The sequence below is a fragment of the Choloepus didactylus genome, chromosome 1 (assembly GCF_015220235.1).
Source record: "Choloepus didactylus isolate mChoDid1 chromosome 1, mChoDid1.pri, whole genome shotgun sequence".
Lineage (NCBI taxonomy): Eukaryota > Metazoa > Chordata > Mammalia > Pilosa > Megalonychidae > Choloepus > Choloepus didactylus.
The window spans coordinates 182,064,372-182,077,496 of record NC_051307.1 but is presented as its reverse complement, the minus strand read 5'-3'; the positions used below and the strand labels follow the sequence as shown (position 1 = coordinate 182,077,496).

Genomic DNA, 13,125 nt, shown 5'->3' with positions numbered 1-13,125 from the left:
CATGTCACATGGTGCTCTGACCCCCCTGCTTTCAAGCAGTCAAGGTACTGTGACCCCCACTTTACAGTCGATACAACAGTCCCCGTTAGCACCACAACTGCACATGTTGTTAGGACCGACGTGACCTGCTAGGGCAGTACGGCCTGTCCCAGAACATTAGCATCTTCCTCAGTCTGTCATAACTGTGATCTCTCCCCTGGGGAATCAATGTGAAATGTTTCACCCTCTCTGGCTGACAAAAGCGTTCTTTCTACCAGTCTGGAGAACCAAAGAAGGAACTAAAATGTAAAAGAGAAAAATTTTAAAAATTAGTAAATTCTCATAATCTATGGAGGCTGACACATTTTTGAAACTATCTTCATTATTTTTCATTCATCTCCAGCTCTGATCCCAGTGGTTATAGGGTGGGCAGAGCCCAGAGCCGATGGGCTTTGTTGGCTGGCGTTGTGGAAGCAGGGATGAATAGAATAGAATCCATTCAACAGATGATTATCTTTTTCCAAAGTGTCATAAGCTGTCCCTTGGAGAGTTAAATTGTGGCTAAGGGACGAGGTATTGTTCACATTCAAATAAGCTGCCAAAAAATGGTTAAATAGTTGCCCTTCTGTGACTCTTATTATATGACCTTTCTTCCATCTTAAAACTCAAAACCCCCAATTTTATTTTTCCACCCATTAGTTGGTTAACTTTTGGACTATCACAAAGTTCTCAATTTCATCTTTTTGCCACAAAAGGACAGTGTTAACCAATCTTTCAAGAGTAAACGGCATGTGAAAGGACAGCTTAGGACTTGAACATTGCAAGGCACTGACCAGCAAAAGTACATATTGATCTAAAAATTCAATGGCAAATATACCACAGACAGGAGTTATTTCATTACCTCCAACTGGTATATGAACAAGCAACTTGCTTTTAATCCCAAAATCTAGAATAAGTAGAATCATTTTGAAAGGGTCTCCAAAAGGGGTGGTAATTCCTAGCACCTTTTTAAAAACTGAAATCACACATTGCCACTCCAAACAACAACAAAAAGAGTTAACTTTATAAAAGAGTTATTTTTTTATTGTGTCATTAGTCATTTTCTAAGAATATATTTATAACAGTTTTAAAAATAATAAAAGCCCTTCATGTTCATTGTTGAGTAAGTGGAGAATGTAGAAAAGTATAATGATTAAAATCCAAATCAACACTAAACCCATCACCTAGATATAACCACACCTGTTTTGTATTTCTTTGCTGCATTACATAATGAGTGTTTTTCATAGTTGATATTCTACTCCACATGCAAATTTACATCCTGTTTTTTAAATTTAATAAATAATCCTTTTCCTAATTACTTTAAGCTCTTGGACTATAACAATACTGCATTATACTCTGGTTTATTGATGGATTTATGGATGGTTTATTTAATCATTCTTCTTTATTAGACATTATAAAGAATACCATGCTGAACAGTTTTGAGACATACAGCCATTTCTGTTCTTTTATAATATGTACATAGACTTGCTTCTTAAAATTATAACTGCTTGGTAAATCAGTATAAATGTTTTGGAGGGTCTTAACTGTCTACCTTACTATCCAACTGACACACAAATTTAGATTCCTATCATTACACTGTCAGTGTATGAGGCTGCTTATTTGCCTGTACCATCATCAGCAGTGTGAATGATTTTGATAACCTTTTATTTTAGAGGGATATATATATACATTATAATTTTTGATTACTATTTTTTCATATGATCTTTGACATTGTATTTCCTCCATTGTCAACTACTGGTTCATGTTCTTCAACATTATATTTATTGAGACTTTGTATTTTGTTGCTAATTTATTTAAACTCAGAGTTCATTTCTTATACAGCAATATCTTAAGAACCGCAAATAAACTGTTTCATAACATTAGAGATTAACTTAATGCCTATTTATTTATTGTTTATATCATAAGACTATCATCAAAGATTCTTTTATTTTACATAAATAACCAATTTTTGAAAACAGTTCCCTTTTTAATCTGTATTTTTTGTATGTATTTGACTGTTTTTATCACTTGGTATTTTTTTTCTTAAAAACCATTTAGGAAATGTAGTCATTACCGTTTATGATACTATTTCCTGAATCATGAGTCCATTTAACCTCCTTTGCTGCTTTTTATCACTCGCAACCTTAATACTTATATTCATACCTAGTAATTGAAAATAGATAATCTCTAAGCAAAACGAATAATTCAGGATTTTCACTTGATATCATCAGAGTTTTAGAGCAGTAATGGAGGAATGGTGTGACTGAAAAATACCAGAGAACTATGGTAAATAAATGGAGTACAATTACAAGATTATCTTTGTAAGTGGCTATGGTTACATCATGGGAATACAATGATGTCACAAATCACCAGTGCCTTGGAGAACACAAACAGAATTGCAGATAAGAGCCTGCAGAACAAAAACTTTTTATTTCTTTCAACAGATTCCGCTGACATTGTAAGCCACTGGTGACCACCAACTGAACAAATGAAAAGGAGATAAGAAACTTGTAAAACAAGATTGTCATGCAATTTGGAGGCTCTCATAACACAGTAAAATCCCCAGTAGTTCCTGCTAAAGCTTACAAAAAGTGATAAGAAATTATGGATAACAAGGTTTTGCTTCCATCGAGGGAATCCTGGTGACAAAAAAATAAACAAAAGCAGAAAAGACAGAAAATTCTTCAAGGTCAGCAGAGCTGTGAAATAAAAACAGTTACACTATTTGCATAAAATCCATTTCTTTTAAGGCCTGTGGATTCTGCCTAGTTTAAAAATAGGTAGAGAATCAAACAATAAACATTATAGGTGGCAAATTATAGAGAAAGGTTAATTAAACTACACAGCATCCACTTCAAAATTTGGGGTTATGTGGGACCAAGTATATTTACTTTCTTGAAGATAGAAAGAGGCTTTGGCTTAATACAATTCTTCTAGCTAGGGATCTTAAAAACAAAGTGGGACATGGTGTGGCCTAAGCATCCCCTTCTAAAAGGGGAAAGTTCTAATCCAGCTCCAGTTCCTGTCAGCTCTGGTCACTGCCTGGATTATTCGCTGGATTTTGCTCTGTTCTGCCCTTGGAAGACATCTGGTTTTGGAGTTGTAGTTTCTCTTTTAATCTTGACTTGTCACTGCTCACACCTTGGTCTGCAGAGTTTCAGTAAGTTCAGAGATCTGAAACCCTCTGGAAAGTTCCAGGTAGTGGAGAGACATGGCCAGATATGAAGAAGGGTGCCCTTTAGGTCCAGGGCAAAGGTTATAGAAATGCAAAGGAAAGGATGGATTTGACAAATGCCCACGAGGGAGAAGGAAAGAGATTTGGTCCTGGGTGTATGGTCTGGGTACCTGGATGAAGGGTCAGGTGATTAGCTCAAAACAACATAGGGAGCAGAAACATTTAAGAGGAAGGGGGTCAGCGGAAGGATGCTTAGGGAAGCTCACGAGATTAGTTTGGGTTGTGCTGACTTTGTGATGTCTGAGGGAGATTTACGTGGAGATATTTAGCAGGTATTTGGATAAATTAATCTAAACTTCTAAGATAAGGTTAGTGGTTAGTATTCAGATTTAGGAGTCTTCAGCATGAAAGATGGGATCACAAAGAAATCACTTAAAGATGAGATCACTTAAAGAAACATGTGGAAAGAGAAGTAAATTAAAATCAGAACTCGAATTTTCAAAAAGTGAGGAGCCAGAGGAAAAGAAGGAGCCTGTGAAGGAAAGGAAGAAGGAATAGCCAGAGAGGTTGGAGATGAACCAGGAAAATCAAGGGTAGAGGACAAAAAACTGGGAGCTCTGGGGTCAAACTGGGCCCAACAGTTAAATACAAGGAAATTTCATATTAAATTAAAATATTCAGCTTAACCTGAAAAATGTGAAGATGTGGACAACCTGGATCTGTATGTCCATGTGGCAGTAGCTAGCTAGAGTTGAGGGGTGCTATCCTCTCTAGGACAGTGTGTTCCAGGCTGCCGAAGCCCCACTTCATATCGTTTGCCCAAAACTCAGGCAGAGATGCCATTATCATTGTATTTAAAACATCTCCATTTTAAAATATAATCTCCAAATTATATATATTTATACTGTATGGCTAGTTTATGATATAGTTAAGTAAATATAGAACAATTTTGATGATATATTTCCAGGGTTTTACCTCGAACTCAGTCCCTTTATTAATTAAGGTTACTTGGCTGACTTTGGGGTGTGCAACCCTAGAACAGCTGGTTAAAAGCTAAGGAAAAGGGGACTAAAAAAATAAGTTGTGTCAAATGAAACAGAGCAGGTCAGTGAGTTGTACTGTGGACTTGATAGTGTGCTTCATCCTATTTGGTCACCTGGACTAGACTCCCACCAGTCAGAGACCATGGAGGTAGATGGTAAAGGCGGCACATTTGATAACCATCTGCTGGGTGTCACACACTGTGTTAGCTTTGTTACGTGTATCATTCAACACTCACAATATCCCCTGGATGTAAATACTATTTTCCCACTTTGTAAAAGAGGAAATAAAAAATTCACAAAGGTTAAGTAATCTGGCTAAATATACAACTGCTACTGTTTTTTTCCATGACACTGCTGCCTTCCCAGCAATGGATAAAGTACTTTGGAAAGAGGCAATAGAGTGGAGATTTTTTTATTTTGATTTAAAAAGAAATCAATCTCAATTTCATAAGTCACTCCAAATGCCAATCAAAAATTCAGTTAAACTGGATCTATGATGGCATATCAAAGTACAGGAGGTTTAATAAAATGGTACAGCAGTATAACAGTATAATACTGTCCATTCTGGACAGTAAACATGCTCAATGATATTTTGTTGAATGAATCAACAAGTGATACTGTTCTCCCCCTGCTTCTTCAGAACCTTATTAAATTTTAAACTTCTGCAAAACATCATGTTACACAGAGCTTATAATGTATTTAAGCATTATTTAATACAAACATGAAGTAGGGAGGAATGAAAAAATAAATCTAGGGGAATTTTGGTGTTAAAAAGAAGTTATATAGTTAAAATTTTTACCTTCTGAAAAAGGGAGCGGGTATATGGTATTAGTGAATTATTTGGCTATCACCAGTTAGATAAAAATCCTGGCCTCAGATAATTCAGTTCTCATATTTTTGTGAGTTTGCAAACTTGAACTTCAACATGTTAGCTGGCTTTGCTTTTGAGTCCAAGAGGTAGGATTTTAAAAATGTTTCTTTCTTTGCTTTGCATTATAAGAACCCCCTCTTTTATCAGATTGAAGATTATCATTTGAGACAGTAAAACTCCATTACTTCACTCATTCAGAATTTATGATCACTTAAGAGGAGGAAGGCTGATATAGAGGGAAATCAAAGTGGGAGCATGAGAAACTTTAAGCCTCCCAATACTGTCCTTGGGCTCTGCTTTGTTAGGAAAGCAAAAGTAACTGCAAAAATCCCCACACGTTTCCAAAAACTGTAAAACCATCCTCATCTTTAAACTCTATCTCCCCTATGAAAATTATCTGTAGCATAGTGTAGAGTTTAATGGACTCTTAGACATGACATTTAAAAGACTAGGTCAGAGACCTAAGAAATTATTTGACCCAGCCCAAGCCTTCAGGCAGGTAATTAACCGCAAACCGTTATTTCATTTTGTTTTTGTTTTTTATGCTATTTTAGTTTTTATAGATTCAGCAACTGTGGCCTTAGAGGTAGGTACTTTGTTTATGTTAATAAATCTAAATTTCTTTATTGAAACAACGTGACTCCATTAAGGTATACAGACTCTCTTCCTACTTAGGGCAGAATAGTGAAGCCTCAGTAGACAGTGACTTCTTACATTCCAAAAAGCCTGTGAGTCAACAACATCTACGTGGCCAAAAAAACCAATGCTATAAGATAGAAGTCATAATTCATGGCTAGCATAGATGTTTGGAGATAATGTCAAGATAATATGAAGAATCGGTCCAGACACAGGGGTGGGGATTATGAGACATATAGGCTTAATGATACAGAGTTGTATAGTGGAATGGGCCCCCAAACATAATCAAGTTCAGTACTTCAACTAGAGAGGAAGACTAAGGCCCAAAGATATTGTTGTTTTTCCCAGGGACAGATAGGAATGAAAGGGCTCAATCAAAATTCAGATTTAGGATTCCTAACTCCTAACCTAATGCTCTTTTTATAATATTTAAGCTGTCTGCGTTAGAAGAAATATAATTTTTTTCTTCATCTTTAAAAATGACAAGATTATCTGTACAAACATTTTTGAAAAATACAACTGTTACTGATGTGTCACATGAGAGGTTGGCATTGTTTTTCACTGTTCCCTATAATGGTAATTAACAAATTTGCAGTATTTTTGGTTATATTAGACATTTGCCCTTTTGAACATTTGGAGTATTCTCTTTGAATAGACTTCAAATCCAACAACAACAAAGTTTTGCTCATGGTTTTAAATGCTTCAATGATATAAAATGAAGGCTGGAATAGACATTTTTAATGCACCTTTGCTCCCCAAGAAGAAATATGACTAGTCAAAAATGCCTGAACCTATAAGAAAAGATCAAGTACATTAGATTCCCTTCCTTTTTCAACATCATCTATGTCTACATATCCAAAAGAAAGATTAAAAGAACTTGAATACATCAGGTTCTCAATTACTTTTTATTGATTTAAACACTGAAAGTAAATAAACAGTCCTGTACATCAATCATAGTCAGGGTTGATCCCTCACTTGTGAATAAATTAGGAATGATATATTAACTGGAGTGGTAAGCAGTTGGGAAAGAAATCAGACGCAAGTGCATTAAGTCACAGGGTCAAGATTTGTAGGTGCATGCAAAAAAAAACCCACCTTTCCAAAAACAGACATTTTACCTGATGCACTGTGTTGCGGGAACAAGAAGTAAATGAATTTAAATGCAACACAGCAGAACCCGCTGCCTTGTCAGTGTAAGTGTGCTCCGGAACTGAGCCTGCATACAGAATGTGGCTTACCAGAACCTGAACCGTGTGTTAGCCAGTGGCGGAAAGGCACAGAAACCATTTGCTGATAATGCCAGTGAAAACAGTATTGCATCTTATCCAGGAAGTCCAAAAAACCATACCAAAACGAAGTCTTCAACTCACCGTTCCTGTTGTGCCCAAGGAAAGGTGATTCATCTGTTGTGTGAGGGGACCCATCATGTTTGCTGGCTGCATTGACATCGGGTGGTCCATTGTTGGGGTAATCACAGCACCCTGCAAGCACATACCATGTCCATCTGAAAACACGTTCCACAAGGAAGGACATATATATTTTTAGAAAAATAATCACAGTAAACTCTTTTACCATCAGATGTGTTTACTTTTTCCTGAAAAGGCTAAATTCAAATGTGTATGATTTTTACTCCTGTCAGTGACATTTTGTGCCAGGCTAAATACATGACATTATCAACGTCCTTTCCTCTGAGGTGATTTAGTCTATGAAGTGCCTGCAAATGCCTGTCATTTACTTTCTCAATATTCTAAGCAGAATGAATTACAAGGTAATATATACATCTCCTCACTCATTCAAAATAAACACACCCTTTGACTGAAAAATCTGAACACTTAGAGAGATTATATAATTTTTTTTGATATTGAATAAGTCCCCTGGTTTATGCCATTTATCCATGATTAACATGGATAGTTCTTAATAACTCAATGTGATCTACTACTAGAGGAGGAATTCTGGTGCAGAGGTTTCCTTGACTTGATCTCTTTGAAGGACATATTAAAATCTAATTTAAAAGATCTAAAGATCAAAGTCTTTTCCCTTGACTTTTTCCCCATGTTTTTCCTCCTAATCTTTTGTCCTGCTTCCTTTCTATCTATGCCCTGGACATGAGACAGTAGAGTACTGAGCTCTGTTAAATGCCTGTCAAATGAGACATGCTAAAATTTTAAAAAATTTAACAAAACAAAAAAAAGTCAAGCTTTCCATCAGTTTGTTATGAAAGGCAAACTTCTAGCATACGTTTCTTGATTTAATAGAACCACTGGAAATATACGAATGATAGGCTTTTTCAAAAACTTCCATTTATACGCAAAATGTCACAAGGCTAGTGGAAGTGTTGAGTCTGGCCAAATTACTCTACCCCTCTTCTCTCTCTACCCTCCTACTGTCCTTTAATTGACTAACACAGAGAAAGGAAATTTTTATTTTTAAGCAAAAGGAGAATGCTAGGATTGGATGGAATCTTTGTGACAATAAATTCAAATGCTGTATTTTATAGATGATGATAAAGGTAGAAGCTCATAATATTACAACCCATTTAAATAACTGGTTATAATAAATGATTATGCTATGTGAATAAGCTGTTTGATGTTTTCTTCCTAAGCATTATCCTTTCTCACTATGTGACTTTTTTTTTCCACATTAGTAAACATTTTGCAGAAATCAAACTAGGACAGATGCATGTAGATGGCAGGATCTCAGCCCCCAAATTAATTACCCACAAGCAAATGCTTCCTAAAACACTTTTGCTCCAGATGATCCATTCCTCATAGTATTATCCAAACTCCACCTCCTGACTGTATCTGCCAAAATACAGGGCTACACACCACCTTCCCTATGGGTTCATCCCCATTCAACACAGAGGGAGAAGAGAAATTCGAGTCAAATATTTGGAAATTCTTGATTTATGGAGCCAGCTTTGTTTGCCAACACATCTGGACTTTTGAGTTAGATCAATCAGAAAACACATTCATTATTTTAGAGGTCTGTAGTTTCTAAATATACATTGCTGTGAAGTTGTGTTGTTTGAATTTCTTGATCTATCTGTGAATTGTCATTCATCAGGATGCTTCTTAAATGAGAGGCATGATAAGCTTTTACCTAATTATAATTCAGAGACAGATCACTTTTTTCCCTGCCATCTGAGTCTCTTTAACAAAAGCATTTTTAAAAATTTATTATTTTTTTAACATACAAATTTTTATTCCAGATATTACTTGGGCCAGACCAGAAGTAAACACTTTAATAAGAACTGGGATTCAAATTACCTGAGCATAAGCTATAGAATAACCTCAGAGTTCAGGATGAAGTCCTGAAGCGGTATTTTTTTTTTCAACCAAAAAGTGGCAATTTTCAACATTCTAATCCTTAGCAGGTGCGAGACTTTAATACTATTCTTGAACTTGAGACTTACGCTATCCGCTTGGAATACGTGCCCCTAGAGATTACAACATGCAGCTAAACCGTCAGAACCAGAAAAAAAACCTCAATTCTAATCAGCCTGCTCTGCCACATAAAGGATCATTTATCCTAAATCAGGGATAAAGATCAAACTATGTCTGGTAAGGATACTTTCCTCTCAATGCTCTAGAGGTGGTGTCATGCCCCAGAGGGCCCACCATAGACTTTAGTCTTTGGGAGGCAATATGCAAATGAGATGCATGAGCATGTGACAGAAAGATCACATTCATGAATAAGAATAAAAGGATCGAGTGCCTGCACTTAGAATAATTTAGGAAGGATTGTCTGGTCTCTTACAGAATAGTTTCACAGAAAGCAGGATTTGGGGACTCAGTTTGATTGCAGATGCCACAGAGTGAGTGCTGCTTTTGCATAGAAACAAGAAACCTGACAATCAAAGGGAAGAACGGAAAGGGACTTGTAATCATTTGGAATTGTAAATGGCAGCAGAGAGTGGCAAAAAACATAAGATAAACATTTCTTTCCTAAGCAGAACCAGTTATTGCAAATAAGTGAACAATAAAATAAGGATTCTTTGGAGAAGAACATGTAAGAACATACTTTTTTGCTCATATTTAGTAAAATTTTCAATAAATAAAAATTCCCACAAATCTTTATAAATTCTCTTAATAGTTTCAAGGGATAGAAGAAATTTACAATCAGAGAATATGCTGGAAGTAACAGACAGGAACCCTTGGAGAAAAGAATTTCTTGGTGATAATTTATTGGGGACAAACTTGAGTATATGAAGTGGTGGTTACCTACAACAAAGAAGGGTGTTTGCCAGAAACCTTGGTTATCAAAGTTTACAGAATCTCCTTCATATTGTGTAGGACAAAATAAAATTTAAATTAAAGAACAACCTTCTGGTTGTTAAGGCAAAACTAGCGCCCTAAACCATAATTGTACCTCCTTAAATACATTGTCAAATCCATTCCTACCCAATTGCATTTAAGCAATAGACTGAAGACTGTTTTGTGACAGATGTTGCCAACACTCTAAGGGTAATTTTGTTTACTTGAAATGTATAGAATGTGCAGTTTGACAGAGTTCACTTGGCAAATGGCAAAGCAAAAGGAAACAGATTTTTCATTTTAGCATCTCCGGATGTCTGGGTTTGCTCAATGTTTAAGCTGCAAAGAAAAATAGTGTAACATGCTGTAATTCCGCTAAAGAGCACAATGACCAAACAGCTCATGGAGATGTCTGGCCCATTTTAACCACTGCCTCTGCAAAGCAAAGCTGCTCACACTCAAGAGACACACGGCAGATCTGGTCGCCCTTGTTCCGAAGTAAACACTTTCAACAGCAATTTGGTAAAGTTTCCAAAGATCAGAATGTGGGGAATAAACATATCTGATCTAAGGAAGGAAACGCATCTGCATTGTTAACCTTCTGCCAATATTTGAAAGAAATTTTAAGTCTTTGAGGCTTCATCCATATTTTAGTTCCCCAAATGAAACATAAAACCACCGGCCAAATCAGGGAAGACATGCTCAGGCTCTCTCCCATGTAGAGTGCCAGAGCTGGCTTAAAACCTGTATTAAAACCAGAACCTGGATGCCAAGAAAAGAAATTACTTGAATTAACACAATATTCCTACTGCCGTCAGCATTTGAGGCAGTGCTGCAGCGAGTATGATCTGTGGATCACCCACAGCAGTGGACCCAGAATCAGAATCTCAGGACTTGGGGCCCGAGAATCTGCATTTTAACAAGCTTTCCAGGGAATTCTGCTGCGTGCTGAAGTTAAGTGTGCTCTGTCTATAAATCGCCATCGTATAAGGCAATGTTAAAGCTCTTTGATGCAAACGGTTATATTTTCTTTATATTATTTTCAATTATTTGTTTTAAACCAGTCTAGTTAAAAGGCATAGGCCTGTATGTAATAATCATATTATATCTCATTAAAAAATGCAGAGGCCAAGCCTACATTTGTGACATGCTGAATCAGGGTGGTGATCTGAATGAGACAGGTCTATGCATGATTGCCTGGCGCACTTCCATTTGATCAGTTTGGCTTGTATCTCACATTTAGCAATCTTTCGTATTTGGAATCATATTTCAAAAATCATAGGGATATAAACGCAAAAAGCAAGAAAATTCTTTGGACAATAAAAGGGAAAAAATGTGCTATCACTCAAAACGATAGCACTTTCTTACAGTAAGCATTAAATAAAACTTTCAAAAATGTGGTTTAAGGCCATTTTGTTTTTCTTTCTCATCTGTATGTTTCCTAGCTAGAATAAATATTTCTAGAATAAATATCTAGTTGAATGTGTGTACATCAAACTATCTTTAGCACATGTAAAATAGAGTACAGAGAATGACATGAGTTTATAAGTAAACTAGTTAGCATAAATAATAGCTAGGATGATTTCATATATGAATGGCATAAAGATATTTCATTTGATTTGAGGAGTAGCTACATTGTTGTACAAGGTTGGTGTGCAATATCCTTGTCTTGTGGTACATGTTGAGACAAACTGGATCATCTGAACAGGGTACTGGCCAACTGACCCCAATATTTAGCCTTTTTCATTTGTCGACTGTCATGAGATTTTAAAGGGGGGCGGGGAGAAGAGGGACAGGCAGGAGAAGGCCCGTGAGAGAAAAAGAGAAGCAGGCAAGATCTCCCATCTGTGGAAACACTTGTTAATCTTCAGCAAATTGGATAAATGTCCAACTGACTTGGAGGATAGAGTCTGACTTTTAAACAATTATGTTGGAAATCTAGAAAGCTGCGGCAAAGGTTGTAGATATGACTTCAACTCTGCAAGCATTTTGGAATGATTGTTGACAAATGCTGAAGGTAGGGAGAAGTGATAAATATTGTTAAGCCGAAGCCACAGCACTCCTTTGACTGACTCCATTTTAGCATGTAATCCCTTCCTTGCCTTTATTATTCTCTGTTTCTTTCAAGATTATACCTTCCAGGAAGGTGAGGATTATGTTTACACACTTTTTTGTAATTCTTAGAAATAGGAATTGCATAGTAGGCACTGAAAACATTCCTTGTGAATTAATATTATATATCAGTACCACTAATCATTTGGTTAAATTTAAAATGGTTAACATTTACCAACATTTCTGATTTGGACTGTTGGTTCTATAAGGGCAGATATTGTGTCTGTTTTGTTCAGCACTGTCTACCTACAGCACATACATTACTGTCAATGGCGGGAGGCATGTAATATATGCCTCATCAATACTGGTTGGAAGAATGATGAAATAATGAAACCCCAACTCAAAAAGTTCTTAGAAATGCTATTTTGAGAATACTAGTGAAAATGGAGACATTTTCACAATTGGAGAAGGGGTGCTACTGGCATCTAGTGGGTAGAGGCCGGGGATGCTGCTAAACATCCTACAATGAACAGGACAGACCCCACAAGGAAGTATTTTCCAGCCTAGAATGTACCTGGCATATGCATTCATACATATATTCATAAGATCCCTAAAAGTAGCAAAATGAGAAGGAATTTGAAACTACAGTAATTAGGAAATGGCACGAAACATTTATCCACTATCTGCTCTGCACATTAAAAGTAAATATTAGACTGTGCTGAATCGTATTTATGATATAAACCAATTTCTTAGAGACTTGGCATCTAAATTAACTGCCCAGATCCTATAATTGAGTATTGAAAAGAAGCACAAGACTATTATGTGACTTTCAATGGCTATATGACTATTTTTGAGTCCAAATTTACTTTGCTATTTATTTTGGAATTGTAGCTAAGTAGAGTTGGGTTTCTCTTTCCTTGTGCTTGGACAAGATCAGATGCAATTGGACTGCTTCCTAGACTTGTGTAGTCTATAGGTTGTGGAATAGGGGTGTTATGTTTAGAAATAGGACATTTTTCATTGCTATTTTGGTAAATTTAGAAGAGTTATGTACATCATTATGTGCAGAGTTATACG

At 36.3% G+C, this 13,125-nt stretch overlaps 1 protein-coding gene across 14 annotated transcripts in view; it reads right to left on the bottom strand.

Annotated features, from left to right (window-relative positions):
- Window positions 1-13,125, bottom strand: part of RBMS3 (RNA binding motif single stranded interacting protein 3) — a 734,276-nt gene that overhangs the window by 54,182 nt on the left and 666,969 nt on the right. For all 14 annotated transcript variants that reach the window (XM_037846292.1, XM_037846311.1, XM_037846320.1 and 11 more), the window contains one exon: window positions 7,114-7,224. In XM_037846292.1, coding sequence (XP_037702220.1) covers window positions 7,114-7,224 — 111 coding nt within the window. The remainder of the gene's footprint in view (window positions 1-7,113; window positions 7,225-13,125) is intronic.